Source organism: Theropithecus gelada, chromosome 11 (assembly GCF_003255815.1).
Source record: "Theropithecus gelada isolate Dixy chromosome 11, Tgel_1.0, whole genome shotgun sequence".
Taxonomy (NCBI): Eukaryota; Metazoa; Chordata; class Mammalia; order Primates; family Cercopithecidae; genus Theropithecus; species Theropithecus gelada.
The window spans coordinates 78,241,371-78,266,164 of NC_037679.1; the positions used below are offsets into that span (position 1 = coordinate 78,241,371).

Here is a 24,794-nt window from a genome sequence, read left to right on the forward strand (position 1 = left end):
TTCAGCTGAAATTAAATTTTGAAGTGTAAGTGAGAGGTTGCCTTTTTTCCCCGTTCTTGATTAAATAATGATTTGAAACAAAAACAATAAATAACAGTGCCGGCTTCCCCGGAGGGCTGAGAGAGACTCCCAGTGAAACGCCAGGGAGCTGGAGTTCGTGGTGGGGGGATTTAATTACTTATTAGAAAAACCTGAATGTGAACACTGAGTATATTAAGGAACAAGGAGATGAGGCGAGCTTTGGAGTGGAGAGAGAGAGAGAGAGAGGAGATACTGGAGCTTCACATTGGAGGGGGTTGAGAGAGTAAAAAGGGAAATATCTGCTCACTTCCCCCCAATGGCCTTGAGTTCATGAAAAGCATTCTGTATTTAAAATTTTTTTAGATAAATTTTAAAAAGTCTGAGACTGACTACCCTGATCCAGAAAGAAGGAGTTTATAATAACTCTGAGGTCTGGATATGGTTCAATGGATCTGGTTTCCTGGTTCCTTTCATTGACGAAAGTCCAAGAGGGATTAAACAGATCAAGATGGGAGAGATGGAGCAATTCACTTCACAGATCTGGAGGGAAGACATGAAACATACAAAATGTACCGGGTTTATGTTGCTTACAGTGGGATCAGAGTAGCAACAAACATTTAAAACAGAGGGTCTCCAACTTAGATGTCTTGGTGGCCAGGCAGCTAATAGATATGAGTACAATGATCTCGTGGGTTTGGGGTCAGGAGATCTCATGCCCCATCTAAAAGGGGAAGCTGTAATTACTCTCAGCTGATTCTTGCCAGTCAGGGATTCGGGCCCAATGTTGCCAGATCTTATTTTTCAACAGAAACTGGAAATGGGGTTGTTATGTGAAACCTCCCTATTCTACCAATGTTGGCAGTTAATTCCAATTTACTTCCGACATACTAAGGGAGCTAAAGAAAGCATGTCTGAAACAAAGCATAACTCGGCTCACCGGTTTCGGCTCACCGGTTTTCCAGTGTTGATCTGGGGTATTGAAGCAGATAGTGTCCATATATAGATCCTCACCCTCTGCACTTTGGGGCACATGGCTGACTTCCAGCTTCCAGATGGTATTCTCTGCTGCCAAAACCTATTTTCTCTGCCTGTTTGGCAGTCTGGACATACTAGAGAATTTATGCTCCAGTGTTCAACCTTCAACCTGTGAGTGATGGGGAACTGGTGTATAAATATCCCAGCTCCCTCACTCCTTGGTTGAGGTTAACTCTGGGGTGCATGTTCTACACTGGTTCTCAGGGTGTCATCACCAAAATTAAGTATCCGCTGCCCACTGTAATACCTGGTTTGATAATGCATCTTTTTTTGGCTCCCTCTCTCCTCTACATCATTTCCACACTCCACTAGAGAGGTTCCTTCCCCTCTCAAGTTATTGGCACTCATTTTCCATCTCGACTTCTAAGAATCCAGATTAGACAGGCATTATTTCACTTGATCATTAAGTAGATCTTGTAAAGCTGGATTTTCATGCCATAACCCCAAGAGTAGGCTTTTATGTAGACATCATGGAGGGTGAGGGCGAGGATGGAAGAAGAGGTAAAATTTGACCAAAGAAGAGAACCCTGGTGTGAGGGCTCCAGCTCTTAAAAGGGGGTCCTGGGTACCTGGAGGGCATTATTACCAGATGACAGAGGATCTGGAGTGGCTCTTGCTAACAAGTGTCTTGGGGACAAACAGCAGTTGCATGCACAGACAGAAACTCCCAATGCATGAAGAGGAGCTCTTCAAAGATGAATTATGAGAGGCCTATTACATAAATAAGGAGGCAGAAAGAAGCAAAGGAGAACCATCCTGTTGTATCAGTGTCGGAGGGCGGTGACTCTTTGCACCTTACGTGCCAGAGAGAGTAGCTGACTAGGAAGGCAATACCCAGGGATGCAAGGGCAGAGGCAAGACCATGAGAGGCCCCTATTGTCAGCCCATCAGAAGCTCACAACTCTAATGTCTCCTCTGCACTTTCACGGTCAGACCTCTCCCATCCTGTCTTGGGCTTCCCTCAGGTGTGTCTTCCTTCCTCCTCTTCGTGTGGAGTGAATGGAGAGCTCTGCAGAAGGTGGAGTCTGGGGTTTAGGAGACCATTAAACTATCTGAACATCTCTGCTGATGACTTTGTGAAAATACTGCTACCACCTGGAAGGATAAACAGAGCCCAGTGAGACTTGTAAAGACAATACCAAGTAGAGTTCAGCTGAAAAGAAGGAGGAATGAATGTCTTCAGGTTACCACCTCCTCTGTGCCAGAGGAATCTTCTAAGCAGGCCAGATGGAGTGAGATGATTTGCTCATTCCAGATGTACCTGCTAGGGACATGATGTCATGCTGGTTGTGCTCTTTGAGAGGGTGACCAGCATGGAGAGCAACTGGGAGATCCAAACCCCCTGCTCTCCATTTACCAAGCTCTGAATACAGATTCAGGACTGCTGCAGCCCAGAAAAAGGTGTACCATCTCTTTTCTAATCTGTCTGGCCAGTAAAGGCACCTTTTTCTAATTCTTAACCCATAGGGAGCACCTTTTTTGTTTTTTCCTTTAAAAAATGTAATTCTTACATATATATTTCCAGGGTATATGTGATGTTTTGATACAGGCTTACACTATGTAAGGATCAAATCGGGGTAATTGTGCATCCATCACCTCAAGCATGTATCATTTCTTTGTGTTAGAAACATTCCAATTACACTCTTTTAGTTATTTTAAAATATAAGATAAATTATTGCTCATTCTGCCGGGTGCGGTGGCTCATGCCTGTAATCCCAGCACTTTGGGAGGCTGAGGTGAAACAGATCACCTGAGGTCAGGAGTTTGAGACCAGCCTGGCCAACATGGCAAAACCCCGTCTCTACTAAAAATACAAAAAACAATTACCCGGGCTTGGTGGCAGGCACCTATAATCCCAGCTACCTGGGAGGCTGAAGAAGGAGAATTGCTTGAACCTAGGAGGCGAAGGCTGCAGTGAGCCGAGATCGTGCCACTGCACTCCAGCCTGGGTGACAGAGTGAGACTCTGTCTCAAAAAAAAAAAAAAAAAAAAAATTATTGTTACCTATAGTCGTCCTGATGTGCTACCAAATACTAGATCTTATTTATTCTCTCTAATTGCATTTTTTGTACCCAGCAACCATGCCTATTTTATACTCCACTTCCCACTACCCTTCCCAGTCTCTAGTAACCATCGTTCCAATCTCTATAGGAGTACCTTTTCCTAATGGGAACAAAGTCACTATGCAGGCTGGCAGCCTTGCTACATGCAGATGACCGAACTCAGTCCGTCTTTGAACTTGAGCTCCCATAGTAGCAGAGAGTGGAATAAGAAGTAAGAAGACCCAGCACAGCTTGTTTCATCTGGAAGGTTTTGCAGGTCTGAAATTTCTCGCCTGAAGCCTGGAGCTTATGCTGTTGAGAATCTGTACAGAGCCTCTGTGTGCTTCCTCTCAGGGTCCTGGGTCTGAGGAGTATCGGGGGAATGAGAGAAAGAACAGGGAGCATTCTTTCTCTCTGCCAGGGGTCTGGACCCCAAACTGTCTTCTAAGACCTTCTGTTCAACAGCACAGTAGAGTGGCTCTAGTAAACAATAATCTACTGTATATTTCAAAGTAACTAGAAGAGAATAATTTTTTTTTTTTTGGCTCAGGCTGGAGTGCAGTGGTGTGATCTTGGTTCACTGTAGCCTCCACCTCCCAGGTTCAAGTGACTCTCCCACCTCAGCCTCCCAAGTAGCTAGGACTACAGGCATGTGCCACTGCACTCGACTAATTTTTTTAGTTTTTGGTAGAGGCAGGGTGTCGCCATGTTGGCCATCCTGGTCTCGAACTCCTGACCTCAAGTAATCTGCCCACTTTGGCCTCCCAAAGTGCTGGAATTACAGGCATCAGTCACCGCACTCGGCCTTAGAAGATAATAATTTGAATGCTCCTAGCATAAAGAAAAGATAAATGTTTAAGGTGATGGATATCTATCTCTATTATCCTGATCTGATCATTACACGTTATGTGAATGTATCAAAATATCACATATATTCCAAAAATATGTACATCTATTATATATCAATAAAAATAAATGTTTGATTCTAGAGGTTGTCTCAAGCTCACACACCCAGCCAAGCTGGTCTTGAGACCCCAAGCTTCAGGGGTTCCCAAGTTTCCTAGAATGATTCTCAGTGTGATGGAGGCTGATTTCTTCTCAAATTCCCAAAGCTGGCAGACACCCAGCTGAATCCCACCTGGGCCTGATCACCCAGTTGTCTCTACAATAAATTAAGTCAGGCAGGCCCACAGAGGCTTCCGAGTGACCTGAGCGCAAACTTGTTCATTAGACAAAATTTACTGAGTGCCTACTCTGTGCCAGGCACTGGTGAATGCTGGGGAGCAACATTGAACCAGTCATGGCCCTGCTGTCAGCAAGCTCCAAACCCAGTCGGAGAGACGGCCAATAAAATAAGCAACTACTCTACTAAGGCAGTGGCACACAAATGACATTCATTTTTGAATGAGTGAGTGAATTCAAGTTCAGTGAATGACTGAAGTACAGAGTATTGTGCTATCCTGGTCTGGAGGATGACAGAAGGCTTTCTAGAAGAGGTGATGGTACACCTGGAGGATGAATAAATTGAGCCATGTGAAGTGGGGAAGAGAGGAGTATTCTAGGCAGAGGAAATGGCAAGTGCACATGGCCTGGGGTTAGAACAAGATGGGAAGGCAGAACCAAGAAAACTCAAATCTGAATCAGTCAGCTTGTTATGGGGGCTGGGGTGGGATGGTGTGGAAGAGATGCTATTTGTGAAGCAGGCAGGGCTGGGGTATAAAAAACACTCTCATCCATGTCAAAGAGTTTAGATCCATTCGAAGAAATGGGACTTTTAAACATGCAGGAGAAGTTGGTATTTTCAGGCACCAAATTTAACCCAGTGAGAACATTTCAATAGTGCCTTTATCCCTGTTTTCTGGTGATGATGGAAAAGTATGATGCCTTGTAGATTTATCAGTTCTGACCACACAAGTTACATGTAGATAAGTCACAGACAGGTGGTAATACTCTGAAAGTATCCCTGTGAGCTCAGGGCATGGGGTTGAGAAGATGAACAAGGCCAGATCCCCTTCTATATCCACTAGCCTGGAGGGGCCTCACATTCAAGAAATCTTTGCCTACGGGGATCCATGGTGCACCAGGAAAAATGAAATTCGTAGTCAAGACTAGGAACAAGTACCTGGGAGAGAAAGGCCCAGCCTGGCAGCCTCCAGGTAGCAAACCACAAGATAATGAAAATTATTGTACTCACAGGCCCCTGTCCTTGAGTTCTTCCAGCCTAGCTCCCTCCAAGACGGGCTTGCTGGATTCACTTGTAACACCCTGGCTACCAACCATTCACCATCTCTGGGGCAAAGATTCCATGATCCCATTCTTGTACCAAGCCCAAGCCAGAGATCACAGATCTCAGGGTCTAGTTGCCTGGCATGATACATTCCTGACAGGGGCGGTGGAGATACATGTATTACCACTGAACTCCAGAGTTGAGAAAGATGTGGCATCCAAAATGCAAAACAAGAAGACAAATAAATAGGAGGACTGAATGGGAACAGGGCCTTTACATTGTTGTTTTAAAAGTCTCACTCTAAAAAATTCCACCAGAGCAAACTTATTTTGAGGTCCCTTCTCCCAAAGCAAAGCTATCCAAGGTGCCATGCAGGTAAAATGGCAGCTGTGGTGGACAGAACTTGCTAAAGCTAGACTATCACCTTGCCTGTGTGCAAAGCCTCCTGGGAGAATCTACAAAGGAATCCCTGCTTCCCCGGCCCCAGGAGCTGACACCCTGAGCGCTGGAGTTATGCTATTCTCATAGTTCCACTGTGTCTGTGTTTCACCCACATGACCAATTGCTGAGAAGGCAGAAATGGTTCTTAAGAAATTCCAGAAGTCCCCCCTCCTTTAGGGCCAAGATGCACAAGATAAAGTTGGGAGAAAGAGTAGGCTCTTTATGGTGAAGCCTGCCCTAACGTTTGTGATGTCAGAGCAAAGTTATAGAAGAAGATCCGTATATTAGATGTCTAAATGGTCATAAATAAGTCAGCAAACTTAATAAAATATGTTCTGTTATCTTGGTAAACATACCTTCAAAATGATCTGAAAGTTAGTTATGATTTTAGAATCTTGGACCATTTCAGAGTGCCAGGATGTGACATAGCAGTTGGGGGAGAATCTGGCCCCGGAACTATCCCTTTCTCTCCCTGAATCTGGCACATCCAGCACCATGATGGGGCTTACACACATGCATATAGACCCCTCAGCCTGAACATCCAAGTTCTGTCCAAATAGCTACCCTTGGACCTAGGAGTGTGGATACTTGAAGCATGCTCTCCCTGCAGGAGAATGGATCCATGGATGAGGCCTACAGAGACCTGGAGAGGGGCATAGGAGTCATTTAAACAGAGAATTCTGGGATCTCAGGTATCCAGAGAGTGGTTGAGGCAGGCAGTAGTCTTAAGGGGGTGCCTTCTTGGTCCCCCAGATTTCTCATCCCATAGGGATGGTTATCTCTGGAGGAGGCCCAGGGCAGGGGTCCCTCCCATCCGCAGCTAAGCGTGGTACTGCTGGCAGAGGCCAGCATCAAACTTACTGTGTCATCCCAGCCACAACAGGACTGAATATTTAAAGAAACCGCCCCTTCCCCCCCTCCACCACCATCCTGCTTCTAAAAGTGTGCTCACCTTCCCAAGTGCTGGCTTTCCGTCGCCTCCTTTACTCCTTCATTGGTCCTAGATCAGCCCTAGACAGGGTTCTGGGGGCCCCTCTTTATTCCCAGTCACCCCAAAGCCCAATCTCCAAGCCCGTTCCAAAGCCCTCTGTTTCGCATCCTCCCTCCCTCGTGCCCCCTCGATATTCACACCTAGGTAGTAGATGCAATACTCTAGCTGCCATTGGCATATTCCACAAGGGTTTCCTGCTCCAACTTGGGCCCTAAGGGATTGATTAGGTTGGCTAGGTTAGGTCCCCTTTATGACAAAACCAAACAGAATTGATGCCCCCACCTGTCAAGGGCACTGAAAAAACCAAAACTCAAAGTTCAGGGCCAAGTTTGAGGATGTGCAGAAAGGTGTGTGTTTTTTCTTGTCAATTGCGACTCTAATGATGGACTCACGTTGCCCGCTCTTCCCTTTCTCTTACACCTTACCTACCTACTAAAGGAGGAGTTCTTGCTTGGTAAGTGGATATAATCCGCAAAGACATGAGAGAATTTATTAGAAGCCACTCAAGAACCTTAGCTACCTTCTACAAGGGGAAAAGGACACACACAAATATCTATAGAGACCCCTTTTTTCATTTATTTTTGGTCAGACTATTTGACTTCCATTTTTTTTTTGTCCCCTCCTTTCTTTTCCCCTTTAGTTGAAAACTGCTAAAATGTCAGTTTGCGACCTTGACTTTATATTTAAAAAAACAAAAACAAACTCTCATCTTTATTTCATTTCTTTTCCCCATGTGATATTTGTTTAGGGTTCTATTCAGGCAACTTTTTCTTTTCAAAACCAAAAATTGTTAAATTAATTGAGGATTTGGTTGAAGTTTAAAATTTTGGCTTTACCTGCTTTTATTTTTGATTTCCAAGATATATTTTTTCAGGCCCATAGTTCCATTTCTTTTTCCCCTTCCCTTTCCTTTATTTTTTATTATTGTTTTAGGTTGAGTTAAGGGTGTTTACACCCCCTTTCTATTGAGTTGACTCTTTTGTTTAATTCATTAGAAATTAAATTTTGTATAATTTCCTTTTTCTTTTGTTTAACCTGAATCGCATGCTTTTTCTCTGCATGATACCTAAATCTTCCAGTTATTCTAGCAGGGGGTAAAAAAAAAAAAAATTCTCCTTTCTGTGGTATTCTTTCAGGAATTTGTGCTTTTGTTTTTTGGCGTCTCTTCTTTCTTCTCCTCTCTCTCTCTTTCCTTTCGTTACAGTGCATCATGACGGTAAACATTTCTTGGTTATTTAGACACAGCCCATGGGCCCAGCGCTCAGCAGTGTCCAACGGGTCTTTTTGCTTTCAGATCACTGGGTCGGGGTCTGCTGCTGACCTCTTTACCAAAACAGCCAGCCCGCTCACCACCTCGCGAGGACGTTCCCAGGAGTACGACTCAGGCAATGACACGTCCTCACCACCCTCCACGCAAACCAGCTCAGCCCGGTCTCGGGGCCAGGAGAAGGGGAGCCCCAGCGGGGGTTTGAGCAAGAGCCGGGAGCTCAACAGTGGCAACACCTCTGATTCAGGGAACTCCTTCACCACCTCCTCACCCCAGAACAAGGGGGCCATGTTGGAGAATCTCTCCCCAACCAGCAGGGGCAGAGAGTCAAGGTCAGTGCACCGCACGGGGTGGGGGATAGAGAGTCTCCCACCTTGGCTCCACCTTCTCATGCTCTCATCCCAGCCTCCCCCACTCCACCCCCAAGATTCTTTTATTTGTAACAGAGAGAAAACTTAACTCAGACTGGCTTAATTGTTTTAAAACGCTAGTGGCACTAGCTTCAGGTACAGCTGGATTCAGGGGCTCAAAAATATGTTGCTGGAAATCTGTCTTTCTCATTACATCTCTTATTCTGCTTCCTCATTCTACTGGCCTTATTCTCAAGCAGATCCTCACAAAACATTGTCAAATATGCCAAGCAGCTAACATTCTATCGGTTTAGCCAGCCAAAAGGAGAACAGTGCTTCTTTCTCAAAGATTTCAGCAAAACACCAGGGCAGGTGCTCATTGGTTCTGTTTGGCCCGGCTTAGGTCATCTGCCCATCACTGTCCCAGGGGATGATATGCTCTTGGCCAGAATGTGTCACATGCCATCACTAGGGCTAATGAGTAGAACCTTCCCACATTCCTCTACAGGAAAAGCCAGGTTATTGGTATCAGAAGAGATGGAGGCTAGGCAGGCAGAAAAGCAGATGACAATTTTACTAATAATCTTAGAAGAAAGTCTAACATTGGCAGGGCGTGGTGGCTCGTGCCTGTAATCCCAGCACTTTGGGAGGCCGAGGCGGGCAGATCACCTGAGGTCGGGAGTTCGAGACCAGCGTGATCAACATGGAGAAACCCCGTCTCTATTAAAAATACAAAATTAGCCGGGTGTGATGGCGCATGCCTGTAATCCCAGCTACTCGGGAGGCTGAGGCAGGAGAATTGCTTGAACCCTGGAGGCGGAGGTGGCAGTGAGCCAAGATTATACCATTGCACTCCAGCCTGGGCAACAAGAGTGAAACTCCATCTCAAAAGAAAAAAAGAAAGAAAGAAAGTCTAACATTAAATTCACTGTAAGTCACTGTCATTTAAGAACATATCACAGTATTTACCCAAATGAATTGAAAACTTATCTCCACATAAAAACCTGCACTTGGATGTTACAACAGCTTTATTCGTAATTGCTAAAACTTGGAAGCAACCAGGATATCCTTCAGTAGGTGAGTGAATACATAAATTGTGATATGTCCAGACAATGGAATGCTATTCAGTGCTCGGAAGATATGAGGTACCACGCTATGAAAAGACATGGAGGAAACGTAAATGCATATTACTAAGTGAAAGAAGCCAATGTGAAAAGGTGGCACACTGCATGGCTCCAACTGTATGACATTCTGGAAAAGGCAAAACTATGGAGAAAGTAAAAAGATCAGTGGTTGCCAGAGGGTGAGGGGAGGGAGGGATGAATAGGCAGAGCACAGAGGATTTTTAGGGCAGTGGAACTACTCTGTGTGATACTACAATGGTGGATAACTGTCATTATACATTTGTCCAAATCCATAGAATGTATAACACCAACAGGGTACTCTCATGTAAACTATAGACTCTGGGTGATAATGATGTGTCAGCGGAGGTTCATCGATTGTAGCAAATGGAGCACGTTGGTGGAGGATGCAGAGAGTGGGGAATAAGGCTGTGTGTGTGTAGCAGCAAGAAATGTATGGGAGCTCCCTGTGCTTTCCATTCAATTGTGCTATGAAACTAAAACTGCTCTAAAAAATAAAGTTTATTAATTATAGATACAGATATACCATAGTATAATTTATCAACATATCAGAGAACATTGAGACTTCTCCATTTTTTTTACCCATCTTAACACACTCACTAGATACAGTTTTCCTGCAGAAAACTCTTCCATACAGTTGCATATGAGCCAGTTGTAATTCTACTTCGTCACCCGGTTACTCTCTCACTCAAGAAATCACAACAAAATGCTAATTACTGAGGGTACTGTCATCATAATAGCTACTAAAATTTACTGATCACTTAGTCTGTACCATTCATTCTGTTATTTATTCCTCAAGTTGTTTATCAGGCAAGTCTTCTCTACCAGACACTCAGCCTGGTGCTGGGGATATAAAATGGAACAGTCTCCTTTTTCTCAGGAGCTTATAATTAATGGGGCAGATGGGTGCAGGTGCAGGATGGGTGGAAAAGCTTTGCTGATGCCCTCTGTCATGCTAACGGTGAGGTTTTTCTACTTCTGAGGGTGGGAGTTTGCCTTTGTTCCATGTAGCCAAGATTTTCAAAAGATGACTAAAGCCTTAGCGCTGAAGCAGCTAACAGCTTCTTCAAAGACAGAGTACTCTTTGTCCCTAACACATACCCCACTTCAGTCCTGGACAAACAGCTTGACATTCACATGCAGAACAGTCTTCCCTTTTGCCTGCCCCAGGTCATCCCTGGCCTCAGCCCACACCCATGCTTGGCTGAGAACCTGAGCTGGGCCAGAGCGAATATCAGTGTCTCCAAGAACAGGCAGTGAAGTTCCCAGAAGGGAGGAGGAGGACACATGTTTACTGATATACTGCAGTGCTATTATGCAGGAAAAGTTGAAATAGCAGTAACAACGACAATAATAACGGCAGTTCATATTCATTGAGCCCAAATCACATGCTAGGTACACTGCCAAATGCTTTCCAGAAATAATCTTCCTCAGCTCCTCAAAACTTTTATGGGATAGTACTATTTGTAACCCTTTTTTTACCTGATGGGGAAACTGAGGCTCAGAGTGGTTGAGAAACTCAGTTAATAAGTGGCAGCACCAGGATTCAAATACAAATAAATCCCCCAAAAAGGAACTAAAGCCTGAGAGACATCTAGCAGTTACCTGTTTAATTTGATCTCCATGGACAGCCAAATTAAATAATTCAGACCCAGCCTTTCACTTTGAAATATAAATGATGGTTGAGTCCACAGCTATTTATGTCATGCCACTTATGAGCAGAGAGGGCTCAATAAATATGGACTGAGTGGAAGAGACATCAGCTCTAAATCAAAGGAACCATAGGCACTGAAGGTAGGGAGCTGGTGAGGTGGGAGGGGTGTGGGCTCTGGAGCTGCACAGATCAGGGTTTGGGGCTCTGGGTGGTGTTGAGCAAATAACAAACCCTTCTGATACTTCTCTGTAAATTTGGGGGTAATAATAGCGTTGGTTGCTGGGTACAGTGGCTCACACCTGTAATCCCAGCACTTTGGGAGGCTGAGGCAGGTGGATCATGAGGTCAAGAGATCAAGGCCATCCTGGCCAACATGGTGAAATCCCATTTCTACTAAAAATACAAAAACTAGCTGAGTGTGGTGGTGCGCACCTGTAGTCCCAGCCACTCGGGAGACTGAGGCAGGAGAATTGCTTGAACCCGGGAGGTGGAGGTTGCAGTCAGCCGAGATCATGTCACTGTACTCCAGCCTGGCGACAGAGTGAGACTGTCTCAAAAATTAAATAAATAAATAATAGCGTCAACTTCAGAAGGTTGTTGGGAATGAAATGACACTTGTGAAATTCTCTGAACATTGAAAAGGTCCCCAGGGAGTTGTCCCCAAGGAGCTCAATATCTGGGACAGAAGAGACACCGAACAAGTATAAGACTAAGTAAGTCTATAGGGATGGGGGAAATATAGGAACTAAGGTCTGTGGTAACACATTGGAGGTCACCCAACCCAGACAGGGGACAAGGGGTGTCAAGCAAGGTTTTCCAGAAAGGGTGAGGTCAGGTTAAAGCCAGAATCGTAAGTAGGAGTTGCCAGATGAAGAGGGAATGGGAGAGGGTTTGCAGACAGGCAGAATGTTCTGAGGCCGGGAGACAAGGAAGAGAATAGGGATATTTCAGGAGGAACAAGTAGTCTAAGACAGCTGGAATCAGGAGAGGAAAGAGTCAAGACCTGAGATCGGAGGGGTGAGCAGGGGCCAGGTCATCGTGAGCCTTGAAAACCATATTAATGTGATTTGAACTTGATTCTTGGCCCAATCCAAATAAATATGCCTTCACTGAGCACCTAACGGAGGTCAGCCTGGCCCTAGGCAGGGTGGGAGTACAGAAGACAGCACCCTAACCTTCTGATAATCCTGAAGCCTCTGTCTTTTGGGAGGTCTCAAGTCCTCTATCTGCAAAATGAGTGACATCAAAATCTCCCCAAACCAAACCAACAACAAGTCATCTTGATTTTTACCATATCCACGTACTACTGATATTCCTGTTTACTTTAATAAACTCATTTTTTAATATATAAGTAAAAGGAAAATTACATTACTATCTGAAATAGAAAATTAGAATCAAATGTCCTTGACCGGGCACGGGGGCTCACATCTGTAATCCCAGCACTTTGGGAGGCCAAGGCAGGTGGATCATGTGAGGTCAGGAGTTTGAGACCAGTCTGGCCAACATGGTGAAACCCCATCTCTACTAAAAATACAAAAATTGGCTGGACATGGTGGCACGTGCCTGTAATCTCAGCGACTCGGGAGGCTGAGGCAGGAGAATTGCTTGATCCTGGAAGGCGGAAGTTGCAGTCAGCCGAGATCACGCCATTGCACTACAGCCTGGGTGATAGAGCGAGATTCTGTCTCAAAACAAACAAACAAACCAAAAAAAAGAATCACATATCCTAAAGAAAAAGTACCTATAAAAATACATATGATTAAAACAATGGATTTAATCCTACTAGTTGCAGTTGCCTACCCAAGGCTGAGTCTGAGGTGTGCTTCTCCCTCTTACAGAGATTACAAAGTGTTAGAGAGGTGTTACAAACCGACTAGCACCCAATGGGGGCTTTCTCATTAATGTAATCAGAAGGACAGAAAAAGACTAGACAGGGAATAAATTTCTCACCATGTAAATTGATGTTACTTACCATCATGCCCATGCCTGATGACATCCTAAAATACTCCACTTGTGGCCCCAGTGGTATGTGTTTCACACTTGAGGAAATGTTAACCTGAATTGTCTACTTTTAAGGTATCTTCTCTCTCTACTCCTCTAACATATGTGGCCTGGGAAGTCTTTCCAGAGAGAATAGATGGGAAAAGGGGCAAGGAGGGTTCTATGAGAGCACCACAGCCTAAGCCAAGGTAGGGAGGTATTCACGCAAGATGCTCCCAGAGTAGTGGGCAGTCGGTGCTCATGGACATTTTCCCTCCTGCAGGGGATTTCAGTCACCGTGTCTGGAATGTGCCGAAGTGAAGAAGTCCAGTTTGGTCCCATCCACAGCCCGGGGTTCACCCATGAAAGGGTGCTCCCGCAGCTCCTCCTATGCCAGCACCCGATCCTCCAGTCACTCATCCCGATCCCCAAATCCCAGGGCTTCCCCCAGGTACACTCAAAGCCGATCCACCTCTTCTGAAAAAAGGTGAGTGTGGTTTTGACCTTTGCTCTGCAGCACCTTTCTCCTTAGGAAACTAGTTAATTGCAGAGGTCCTTTGACCAATGGGGGAGAGAAGTCAGATGAACTTAGGTTTGAATACTCATTTTGCCCATTTCTAGCTGGTGGCCTTGGGAAAGTCAGTTAACTTCTCTGAACCTCAGTTTTCCCATCTGCAATATGAAAACATAGCAATTCTTACCAGAAAGGATTGTTCTGAGGACTATAAGGTACTTAGAACAGTATACAGAACATAATGAGTATCAGTTATTATTGCTGCTATTGGCATGAGAATGAGCTAATGTGTATCAATTAACTTCTGCATAAAAAATTATCCCCAAACTTCGCATCTTTAAAACAAGTGCTTACTTAGTTCCTGATCCTGTGGATCAGCAGTTGGTCTGGGCTCAGCTGGATGGTTTTTCTGATCTCACTGGGCTCACTCATATGCCTTTGATTGGGTTGGCTGGTGGGTTGGCTGGGGGCTGGAGGGTTTGAAAGGCCCCAGCTGACTCATCTCTGCTCCATGTGGTCTCTCCTCCTCAAGCAGGCCTGTCTTGGTTTGTTCACATGGTGTTGGCAGAATTCCAAGAGAGAGCGCAGTATTGTGCAAGGCTTCGAAGTGATTAGCATCCCTTCTGCTATTCTATTAGCCATAGCAAGTCACAAGACCAGTACAGATTCAAGGGTATTCCTCTCAGTGAAAGGAGCTGCAAAGTCACATTGCAGGGGATGTGGACACTGGGAGAAGAAAAATTATGGCCATTTTTGCATTCTGCTACCCAGTTTCAATAGCTATTGGTAATTGCTTGACTGCCTCGTGTAGAATAATAACGTAGCAGAATGAGACATGAAATCTCAGAAATTGGAAGATTCTATCCAAACGAATCAGTCCATAAATTCAGGGAGTCCAGCTTTCCTCTGCAAAAAAGAAATTGATAATAGTACCTAACCCTAAGAAAGCTAGTAAGTGGCCAGGATAGTAGGCACAAAATAGAAGTTGTTGGTATTATTATTAACCACCCAGTGGGGAGGAACTTTCATTCTTTGATCGGGGCCCAGTTCCTCTGCCTGGCTTCCAGAAAGAAAAAGGTCACTGCCCAGGGACCCGCCGAATAAAGCGGAAGCCGTCTTGGACAACCCAGGCGGACATTCAGCAGGCTCCTCAGAGGCTGTTACCTCTCCCCCAGGTCCTACTCCCGTTCTCCCAGCTATTCCTCCAAGTCTGGCAAGAGGAGCCCGCCCAGCAGAAGCTCTCGGTCCCGCCGCAGCCCCAGCTACTCCCGCTACAGCCCCAGCAGGTACCGGCCCCGCCCGGAAGCGCTGGCCCCGCCCCTTAAATTAGGCCCGTCCAAGGCCCCACCCCCTTTGCTCTGATCCTCCTCTCTGGCCCCGCCTCCCCGTTCTCGGGCCTTCCTCCTCTTAGGTCTGACCCTGACTCAGCATTCTTACAGTTCCCTTTGTCCAATCAGGAGTGGCAGCGAGGCACCAAATATACCCTTGTTTCCTAATGTCTCCAGCCCAAACACTCCCACAGACATACCCCAGAATTCATATCCCCAGCTCTCAGCCTCTACCGACCATCCCTATACTCAGTTCTTACCGATGCACCAGGGCCCGCGTAACATTCACGTCCTCACCCCTGCAGCACCTGCACCGCTGTGATGCCCACCTGCAAATGCTGGCACCCCTGCACACGCCCAGTCCCCACCCCTACGGTACTAACAACCCTCGCAGACTCTTCCCGCAGCCCCGTCATCCTCCCTCCGGTCTCCCTTGCGGCAACGTGCAGACCCCATCCCCTGACCCAGTCGGGTGGGAAAGAAAGGGAGTGTCCCTCTCCCACGCGCTCACGCGGAAAATCCAGCCCAGCCCCAGCTCCCCAGTAACCCCCCGCGCCCCTTCAGGGAGCGGGATCCCAAATACAGTGAGAAGGACTCGCAGCAGCGGGAGCGCGAGCGAGCGCGTCGGAGACGTCGGTCCTACTCGCCCATGAGGAAGCGCCGGAGAGACTCTCCGAGCCACCTGGAGGCCCGGAGGATAACCAGGTGAGGCCAGGGGGAAAGCGGGACCCATCTTCACCCTCATTCCTACTCCCATTCTTCCTCATTCGAGCCTCGGGCTCTCCCTAGGCCTTCTTGGGGCTGGGATTCAGGATTGTGCGACTCCCAACCCCAACATCGTTGAAATTATGTCTGTTCAAAGCCTTGGGACTGAGTCTCCCAGCTCAACCAGCAGGACCTGCAAGAAGGAGGCGGGGCCAGCCTTAAGAATTGGGTGTGGCATGGGGGTGTGGCCAAAGCCTGAGGGTGGAGCTGGGGCCGGGGAGGCGGATGGGGGAGAGAGTGGAGTTAGGCCAGGGAATGGAGGTCAAAGCAATGTGGCGGGACGTTGGCCTGGGGGTGGAACCGGAGCAGTGGAGCAGTAGAGACAGATCTCTACCCTCAGACCTGTACACTCAGCTGTCAGGCTTAAATAAACCTATACGTAATTATACCTTGAACCAAGTGTGGAGAGGGCAAATAGGATTGCTTAGGTGCCAAAGGAACCTAGAGGGAGCCACTGTGGATAAGTCGGAGAGCACTGGATGTGGAGTGGAATCCTGGATGTGCCACTTTGCAGTTGATCTAGGAAAGGCTCTTAACTTCCTGAATCTTAGTTTTCTCATCCATGAGATATTGGAGGAAATAACTCCCAGAAGTATGAGGATGAAATGAAAAGGGGCAAAAAGATATGAACGAGCTTTGTAAACTTAAATGCAGAGCACACAATATGCCATTGTTGATTGGTCAGAATAGGTGGATACCTTTCCTGGAACAGGCAAGGCCTCAGAAGAGAAAAGCTCTAGCAGAGTGAGTGCAAGCAAATTTCTCAGGCCTCGAAAGCTGGGAGAATGGTTGAATGCTACCCTAAGATTGGGTTGGGCTCTTCCTGCTGGCCTTCCAAGCATCTGCCACTGAGTCCAGAGACTGGACTGAGGAATCAGGGATCCTCCCTGGAGATGACCAGGAGGAGGAAAAAGAATGTGTGTCTCAGATAGCAAGACTGGGGTGATGGAGTCCCCTTCTCAAATATCCCACAGGGCACCCTGCCTCAGCTTGTAAAGAATTCCTAAACCCTTGGGAGGCCAAGGCAGGCAGATTTCTAGATCTCAGGAGTTTGAGACCTGCCTAGGCAATATGGCAAGACCCTGTCTCTACCAATAATACAAAACACTAGTCAGGCATGGTGGTGTGCACCTGTGGTCCCATCTACTTGGGAGCTGAGGTGGGAGGATCATTTGAGCCGGCGGGGTGGAGGTTGCAGTGAGCTGCGATCGCACCACTGCATTCCAACCTGGGTGACAGAGCGAGACCTTGTCTGAAAAAATGTAATTAATATAATATAATACAATACAATATAATTCCTAGCATAATTTCTAAACCCGCTCCCTTGATCCAACGTCACACAGCTAATAAGTGGCCAGGATAATAAGCACAAAATACAAGTTGTTGGTGTTATTATTATCTTTAGGGTCAACTTAGAGGAAAGCTAAGATAGAGAGTGGCATTTCCAAATGGCTGTCTAGTTTCTTTAGTCAATCTCAAATTATTCATCTTGATTAACCCATTCAGTGTTTTCCAATCTTCAGTCATTCACCAGTATCTTGACCACGTATGCCTTGCCTGTTTATCAACCGTACTATTCTTAATTTTCTTTAAATAGATATGACCCTTTTCAAAGGTTCATACATTTATTTCTAAAGGAAACTTGATACAGTACAGTAAATGGAAAATTAGCCTCTTTTGCCATAAATAGATGGTTCTAGTAAAAGTAAAAATAGCTAAACAAAACTATGATTAAAGTTTAGATGTAGATTCTGTTGCAAGCTGGAGGCTGTGAGCTCTAGGCTTGCTTATTGGTGGGAAGAAAAAAGTGAGATAATCATTTTTCAAGATATATTAGCACTAAGCTGAGACTTTTACTTTAATGTGTTCTCAGGACTGCAAGAGAAGTGGAAAGGGAGTATTTTTTCCTAAGGAACTGGGAAAAGGGAGGATACTGGTTTCCCTTGGGACAAGACTGGGGCTCGCTGCGGGGAGGCAGGGAGGGACCGGCCCTCATCCCTCCTCTCGCTGGTCTCTGCAGTGCCCGGAAACGCCCCATCCCCTACTATCGGCCCAGCCCCTCTTCGTCCGGCAGCCTCAGCAGCACCTCCTCCTGGTACAGCAGCAGCAGTAGCCGCTCGGCCAGCCGCAGCTACTCCCGGAGCCGGAGCCGGAGTCGGAGCCGGAGCCGGAGTCGGAGCCGGACCCGGAGCCGGACCCGCACAAGCAGCAGCTCTAGCTCCCGCAGCCCTAGCCTGGGCTCCCGCAGCCGGAGCCGGAACCGGAGCAGGAGCCGGAGCCGGAGCCGGAGCCGGAGCCGGAGCTACAGCTCAGCAGACAGCTACTCCAGCACCAGGCGCTAAGTGCCCCTGAGCCAGCTGCCCTTGGGGGCCCCTTCGCGCTGCCAGCCTCCCCCAACCACCTGCCCTCACCGCCTTCTCCTTGGTGACAGATAGTGAGGGCTCCTATACCTTGTCCTTCCTGCTTGCCTAGGGGAAGAGGAGAAGAGGGTACGGGGGCTTCACTCTCTAGATCAACCTGCTAGGAGCCTCTACCAGCACCACCCTGGGGCCTAGCTCAGGCCTGGGCATATGGAGAGAACCATCATCTTGTGGCACAAAAAAAGAAAAAAGGAAAGAAAACCTCAAGGTTTTGTAAGAAGCAATGGGTCTGTGACTCAAAAATTGAGCTCTGGCCAGGAAAATGTGGAGACAGTTCTTCTCCTCCACTGCTCACAGGAGGCCCGCGGTAATTCTCTTCACCTCCCCAGATGCTCCCCTCGTCCAACCTCATGGCTGCACGTGGATGGACCCCCATGTCGGGGAGAGGTGAAGGAGGAGACCAATGGCAGTTCAGGTTCAAGATAAGGGGGTCAGGCCTTTAACTTCCTCAAACAGGCCTGAGCAAAGGCTGGAAGACACTTGGGTCCTAGAAGAAGGGATATCCTTGAACACTAGACATGGACATTTGACTTGGTGGGAGGTGTCAGGAGATAGGAGATGGTTAAGATGATAGATAGCAAAAAGGAAGGGGTCAGTCTGCTGCTCCCAATATCTCAGCATGGTAAGGGGACAGAGCCCAGCAGATCCCAGCTGTGGAGAGGCCACTGCACGGCTGACACAAAACACCTCTTGGCTGTTCACAGGGGCCCTGCAACCTCACAAGAAAGGAGATAGTGGAAGAGTCAGGGCAGGCTGGTCTCCAGCCCCACTTCCCAAATATGCCTCAGCCCCACTAGCTGGCACCAACTTAATTCCACGGGACCATCTGCTGAACATTCCCCAGTGCCATGGCCAGTTGCCAGGCCCCAGCGCCAGCCAGTCTGGCCTTACCCTCGGGTTGGCGCCTGCCAGCCCCCTCCCCTCTGCCCAGGCTGCCACGCCCTGGATGCCACCCAGTGCAGCCTGGCACCTACCCACCCACCCTTCAGCTTAAGCCACTCCCCTTGCCTCTCAGGAATTTTGCCAGGATGGGGCACAGTGGCTCAGGTTTGGGGGAAAAGACCCGAATCCAGGGTGCCAGGGAAAGGGGCTTGGATGTGCCATGTCTTGGGCTCCTGCTGACTTCTGAGGTTTCTTGTCAGCTTGGGAAAGACCCACCTTTATTTCTGCCCTCACCCCAAGTCCCCCCTGGCTGGGGCTGGGCAGAGAGGGTAAGCTGATCTCCGATACACAAATACCACCAGCTGCTTCATCCACAGAAGGCGCTAAGAACAGGGAGGTGAGGAATAAGATCCTTAAAATAAACTCTTGGGCATCCCCCTCACCAGCTGACTGGCTTTCCGGAGGCTTGTGGGTGAGTTTCAAGTTTGTGGTGGCAACAGCAGCGGGACAGGGCATGGAGGGAGCGAGGGAGAGAGGACCAGTCCCAGCTTTTAGATATTTTGGGTTATGGGGAAGCAGGGGCCAAACATTCTTTATCCCTCCCACCCCAGGGAAAACATTTGGAAAATAGTCCTTTTTCTTGGAAGCAGTGACATCTCCTCTACCCAATCTTTCCCATCCTATTAATCCATGGGGCTTGAGACTGCAAGGCAGCCACCACCACGACAGCCCTTCCTCCATCAGAAGAGAGGAGCGAGGGGCCCGGGCAGCAGTGGACAACCCGGCTTCCCTATACCGGGCCTCTGGCCGAGACCTAAGCCCCGCCCACAAAGACTAATGGATGCCAGTGCTGTCACCACAGAAGGCCGGATGGCAGGTGCCTGGGACAGGGGCAGGTGCCCCGGGGAGGGCATGTACAGCCACTGTAAATAACCCTCATCCCTGCCCAGGAACCCAGACTGGACTTCAGTCTCCCTCCATGGAGACAAAGGCTTCCCAGAGCCACCAAAAATCTTAGCAGGACAGCTGTGAGAGGCATCAGAGCCTCGCGTTCGGACTGCCTTCATCGAGACAACTCTAGGGGACCATTTTGCCTGGGGCTCCTAGCAAACCTTTTTTATTTATTTATTTATCTGTTTATTTATTTATTTATGTGATGACTGTCTCTCTCGCCATTAGCAGTATTGAATTATTTATTTATTTATACAGGGGTGTGTGTGTGTGTGTGTGTGCGTGTGTGAGTGTGTTGGGGGGATCTCCTAAATTATTTTTGTGTATCTCCCTTTTCTGCTGTTTTTATTGATGGGATTTGAGAGGCCAAAGGTGAGTGGGCTATTGGCCTTCTCCCTGAAGGCTCTAAGCCTGGAACACCCTGGAGTTGGCCCAGAAGGAGGCACATCAGTCCCAAAATTCATCACTTAACCTAGTGTCCAGGAGGGTCAGGCATGTGCCCCAGCCTCCTGTCCCCCAGGTACCTCACAGGGGTATCAAAAAGATGCAAACAGCCCCGAGGCTTATGAGCTACGGTGATGAATTGACACAGTGGAGTTGCAACTTAGATGGGGGTTGGAGTCGAAAGTTGGCAAATGGGGCCAAGGCTGCACAAAGTCGAAATCTCTTGTTTACGTCCCTTAGGGAGGCACCAGATTGGAGACAGATGTGCTATCTCCTAGCAGACTGATGAGGCTTCAGTTGAATACTTACTGAAGTAGTTGTCTTGTATTTTGAGGGCCATGGTGGATAAAAATGATGTCTGGTTTATTACTGGAATTGCACTTGGGGTTGACAAGGTGCTCACACCATGAGACTGGAGGCAGAAATTGAGCTGACTGAGGAAAGATGCACCTTGATCTCACCCTCACTCCAAGGCACATAGCAAGATCACTCCCTAGCTTCTCTGAGCACACCTAGTTGGTTTCATGTACGTTACACATGCTTCCACTCCACAGTACCTAATTTCTCTGCGTTCCCCTGAGATCTGAAGGCTACCTTGGGAAGAGGCGTCAGCCATCTTGCTTGAGAACCACCAACCCAAAAGCAAAAGCCTTTATCTATGATATCTTGCTGTTCCATCCGGGGAAAGCACAAAGCTATTTCTAAAATTAGAAAAAAAAAAAATGGTGGAAGGAGCAGCCAGATGTTCCACAGGACCCTGCCAAGAAGGTCATCTCCAAACCCATCCTGGAAGGGCCCAGGATCCAAAGGTCATCAGTTCTGCTTGTCTGACCAACTGGCAGTGTCTTCTGTCTGCTGGCCGGAGACAGCTCTTGCCCTTTCCAAAGTCACTGTCCACTGCCTTGCAATTGCCAGTTTGTCTGGTCCAGCTTTGGGTTTGGTGAGACTTTTGCAACATCCCTGGTTGTTTCCCTGGCAATGTGACTACCCAGCCCTAACCCAAAGCAAGGGAGTGCCCCTTTCCTGGGGGAAGTTTACAAGAAGGCTGCTTAAATGCCTGCTTCTGGAAAATATCTCTCTCTCTCTCTCTCTCTGTCTCTCAGTGTATTTCTCTACTTTCTTTTACATTTCCTTTTTTTCTATCCAAAAACAGTGTGCTTGTTGAGGCACTGGTAACCTTGATTAACCAGAACCTCTCATTCGTGGTATTGCTGTTCCTTCGCCCATTTCACCCTCATTACCTTCTGCTTCCAAGGAATATGACAGATCACCAGGATGCTGCTCGTGGGGAGGATTTATCTCAAAAACCAACCTCCAAAATGGGAGGGGGATGAGGCTTGAGGTCAAGGACCATGCATACCAAGCCTTTGACCTTCCTGCTATGGAAGTGCGCTGGATGACAGAAACTGGATATATTGCTCCCTTTCCCCAGGGCAAAGTTCCCACCTCTGTGAAAAGGAGGGGTTTGGGGGATAAAAATTCAAAATGTTGGCCTGAGGCCTGAGAGTGTCTCCCCGGAGACAGAGGGAGCTTCACTAAGACCCAGAGGGAAAAGGAAAAGAGCCTCAAACATTTTTAGGAGGTTCTCCATTATGAGAGTAAAAACAAAAGCAAGATTTGATCTCCCCTCAGTTAATTAGGCAATGCTAATTAACTCAAAGCCCCCACTTCGTAACATTCTGGTTCATTGAGGTTTGACCATATTCCTATCTGCTTTCCTTCCCTTCTTTGAAGGACAGTTGATCTTTCAGAAGCAGAATAAAATTAAGATGTTAGGACAAAGGTCTCAGTCTCAGAGAGCCCCATCACTTCATTTGCTCAGAGTCATCCTCTTTTGCAAAAGGGTTTTCTTGGAGAGGCCAAAATTCAGGGTGCTCTCAAAGGCAAAGAAAGCACATTGTCTTCCTTCTCCAGTCCAACTTTCATCTTCTCTTCTGCTGTTTTCTTTTCCCCTCTTCTTTTTCACAAATGTTCAAAATGGTCTCATGCGCATGTGTCTTGCCCCGCTTTCCCCTTTAGCTGAACAGAAAATTTCGTCTTTCGACTTAGTAAAACAAGTCAAAAAACAGGATTCCTCCAAACATGCCTTCTCCCACACCGGCCAACCGAGTCCAGCTGAGAAACTTTTGCTAGATTCAATGTCATTGAGCAATGCTTTATTGAAACCTTGTTCTCACTTCTGCACCAATGAGCCAATGATACTGACGCAAATGTCATCTCTCCTCCATCTGTGGTTGTTGTTTTTGGAGTTAAAGTTTGTGTGTGTGTGTGTGTGTGTGTGTGTGTTTGTTTAGTTCTTTTGATGGCTATTGTTTTGCATTGTAAATACCATGATGGGGGACCCCCATCAGAACATGGTTTATTTAATAATTTATTTCCTATTTATTGAGTAATATTGAGAAAAGAGAAGGACCACCTCTTTCCCTGAATTGCTATTGAGAATTGGTCCATCTCCCAGCTCCGGGTGCTGCTGTCTGCAGCAGGGGCATTACTGCCCAGGTAATGAGTGCTAGAATCACCAAGCAAATTGAAGTTGGCAGAAATGGAGGCTTCAGTCACACAAATTAGGCTCGAATGGAACTAAAACACTGGTTATCTCTGAGAAAACCTCATTTAGATGGAAATTAATTGAATAAAATGCTTACACACAAACCAACGTCTATTAAAAAGTCACAACTCCTTGAAAAAAAAATGAACAAAGAAAAATTGTAAACCCTTTTTCTTTCTGTCCAAGAAAAGCTATGCCTCATCTTCTAACGAGCCAAGTCAAAACTACTACAATGGTATTCCTATGTGTTTCTTTGGCCTTTGTGTCAGTCTGAATGAAATTAGAATGGGTCTCTAGCCTCAGTCTCGTCATCTGTAAAATGGGGTTTGTCCTATATATTATCTGCAAGATGTAGGAAATGGGGGCCCAAGCTCTGATGCTGTGGACTCCATACTGTTGGATATATTGTCCCTTGTGTCTTCTGCTGACTGTAGATTAAAGGGTGTCAACGAAGGAAGGAAACAAAAAAGTAGGGATTGGACTTCATTTGCAGAGTGAGGTCACAGTTGCTGAGTCCCACAGTCATATATGGGAGACCTCAAGTTGCTGTCACCTTGATAACTCTTGTATACTGGGTTTAAGCCCTCTTATTTAGTTTGAACTTCTCTCCAAGCCCCGTGGTCCAAAGTCATCACGGGAGAGACCAAGATGGGCTTACCTTGCCTTGCTCTAGATTTAACCACTGTTCATTGTCAGGCTATATTTTTGTACAATCATTCAAACAATCCAGTGACATAGGTCATGTTGCCACTTTTCAGAGGAGAAAACTGAGGCCCAGGAGGGGGGAGTTGACATGCCCAAGCTCCCTTGAGCCCAGATTGGCTTGACTCAATGTCCAGCGTTCCCTTGGTAGCTTTTTCTCCGGGGTCCTATGCTGTAAGAACTTCCCTCTGCACTGTATATTTTTTCTCCCAATTCTTAGCTATTTCTTCAAGCAATGATTGGCCAAGGACCTAGCATAATCCACCACATTGGCCTAGGGGACGTGGTGCACCCCAAGGCCATTTCTCTACATTGGAGGCTGCGAATCTCCTCTGGAAAATTCCCAACCCGAGGACCCACCATGAGCCCAGCTCAGCCTGACCAGACAGCCTCTGCCTGGAGCATCCACATCAGAGGGAAAGAAGCTGCTGTGTCCTCTAGCATCCTGAGACCCTGTCCTCTGCCCAGTGACACAGCAGCCATGGCTTGCTTGATTTCTGGTCTCCAAAGCTAAGCATAACCTTCCCGGGGTTTCTGGTTTTTCAGCCTGTACGAAACATGTCTCTGTTTAATTAAAAGTCCCATGGTATGGTGTTCTCATGTATGGCTCAGTGTCCTCTGTTTATATGGGGTACTCAGAAGTAAAAAGTGGGGAGGGAGACAAGGAGCTAGAGAAGGCTTAAGTAGCACCTGCTGCATGTCATACATGTTCACACTGCTCAGCTCACATCTTTAATCTTCCAAACAAACGTGTAAGTATTTTGGGTTTTTGGTTGTATGTACAGTATATATACCAAATATATATATATGATATATATATGATATATATATATGTATGTGTGTGTGTGTGTCTGTGTGTGTTAGTAGCATCTATGGGGCGCCTTAGGTGACCTTTTTGGAAACATTTTATGTGTCTTATCTTAGTCTTCAGCAACAACCAACCCTATAAAGTAGGTATTAGGAACTTCTTACGAATAAGGAAACTGAGGCTTAGAAAAGCAAAGTCAGCCAGGCACAGTGGCTCATGCCTGTGATCCCAGCACTTTGGGAGGCTGAGGCGGGCAGATTACCTGAGGTCAGGAGTTCGAGA

The 24,794-nt window shown here is 47.0% G+C and overlaps 1 protein-coding gene across 1 annotated transcript in view; it reads left to right on the forward strand.

Annotated features, from left to right (window-relative positions):
* The window catches only part of SRRM4 (serine/arginine repetitive matrix 4), a 184,516-nt gene extending 160,212 nt beyond the window's left edge, over positions 1–24,304 (forward strand). The window contains exons 9-13 of the mRNA XM_025402155.1: positions 8,052–8,356; positions 13,434–13,637; positions 14,840–14,950; positions 15,557–15,697; positions 17,778–24,304. Of these exons, the coding sequence (XP_025257940.1) occupies positions 8,052–8,356; positions 13,434–13,637; positions 14,840–14,950; positions 15,557–15,697; positions 17,778–18,099 (1,083 nt within the window). The 3' untranslated portion in view covers positions 18,100–24,304. The remainder of the gene's footprint in view (positions 1–8,051; positions 8,357–13,433; positions 13,638–14,839; positions 14,951–15,556; positions 15,698–17,777) is intronic.
* The last annotated feature ends 490 nt before the right edge of the window (positions 24,305–24,794 follow it).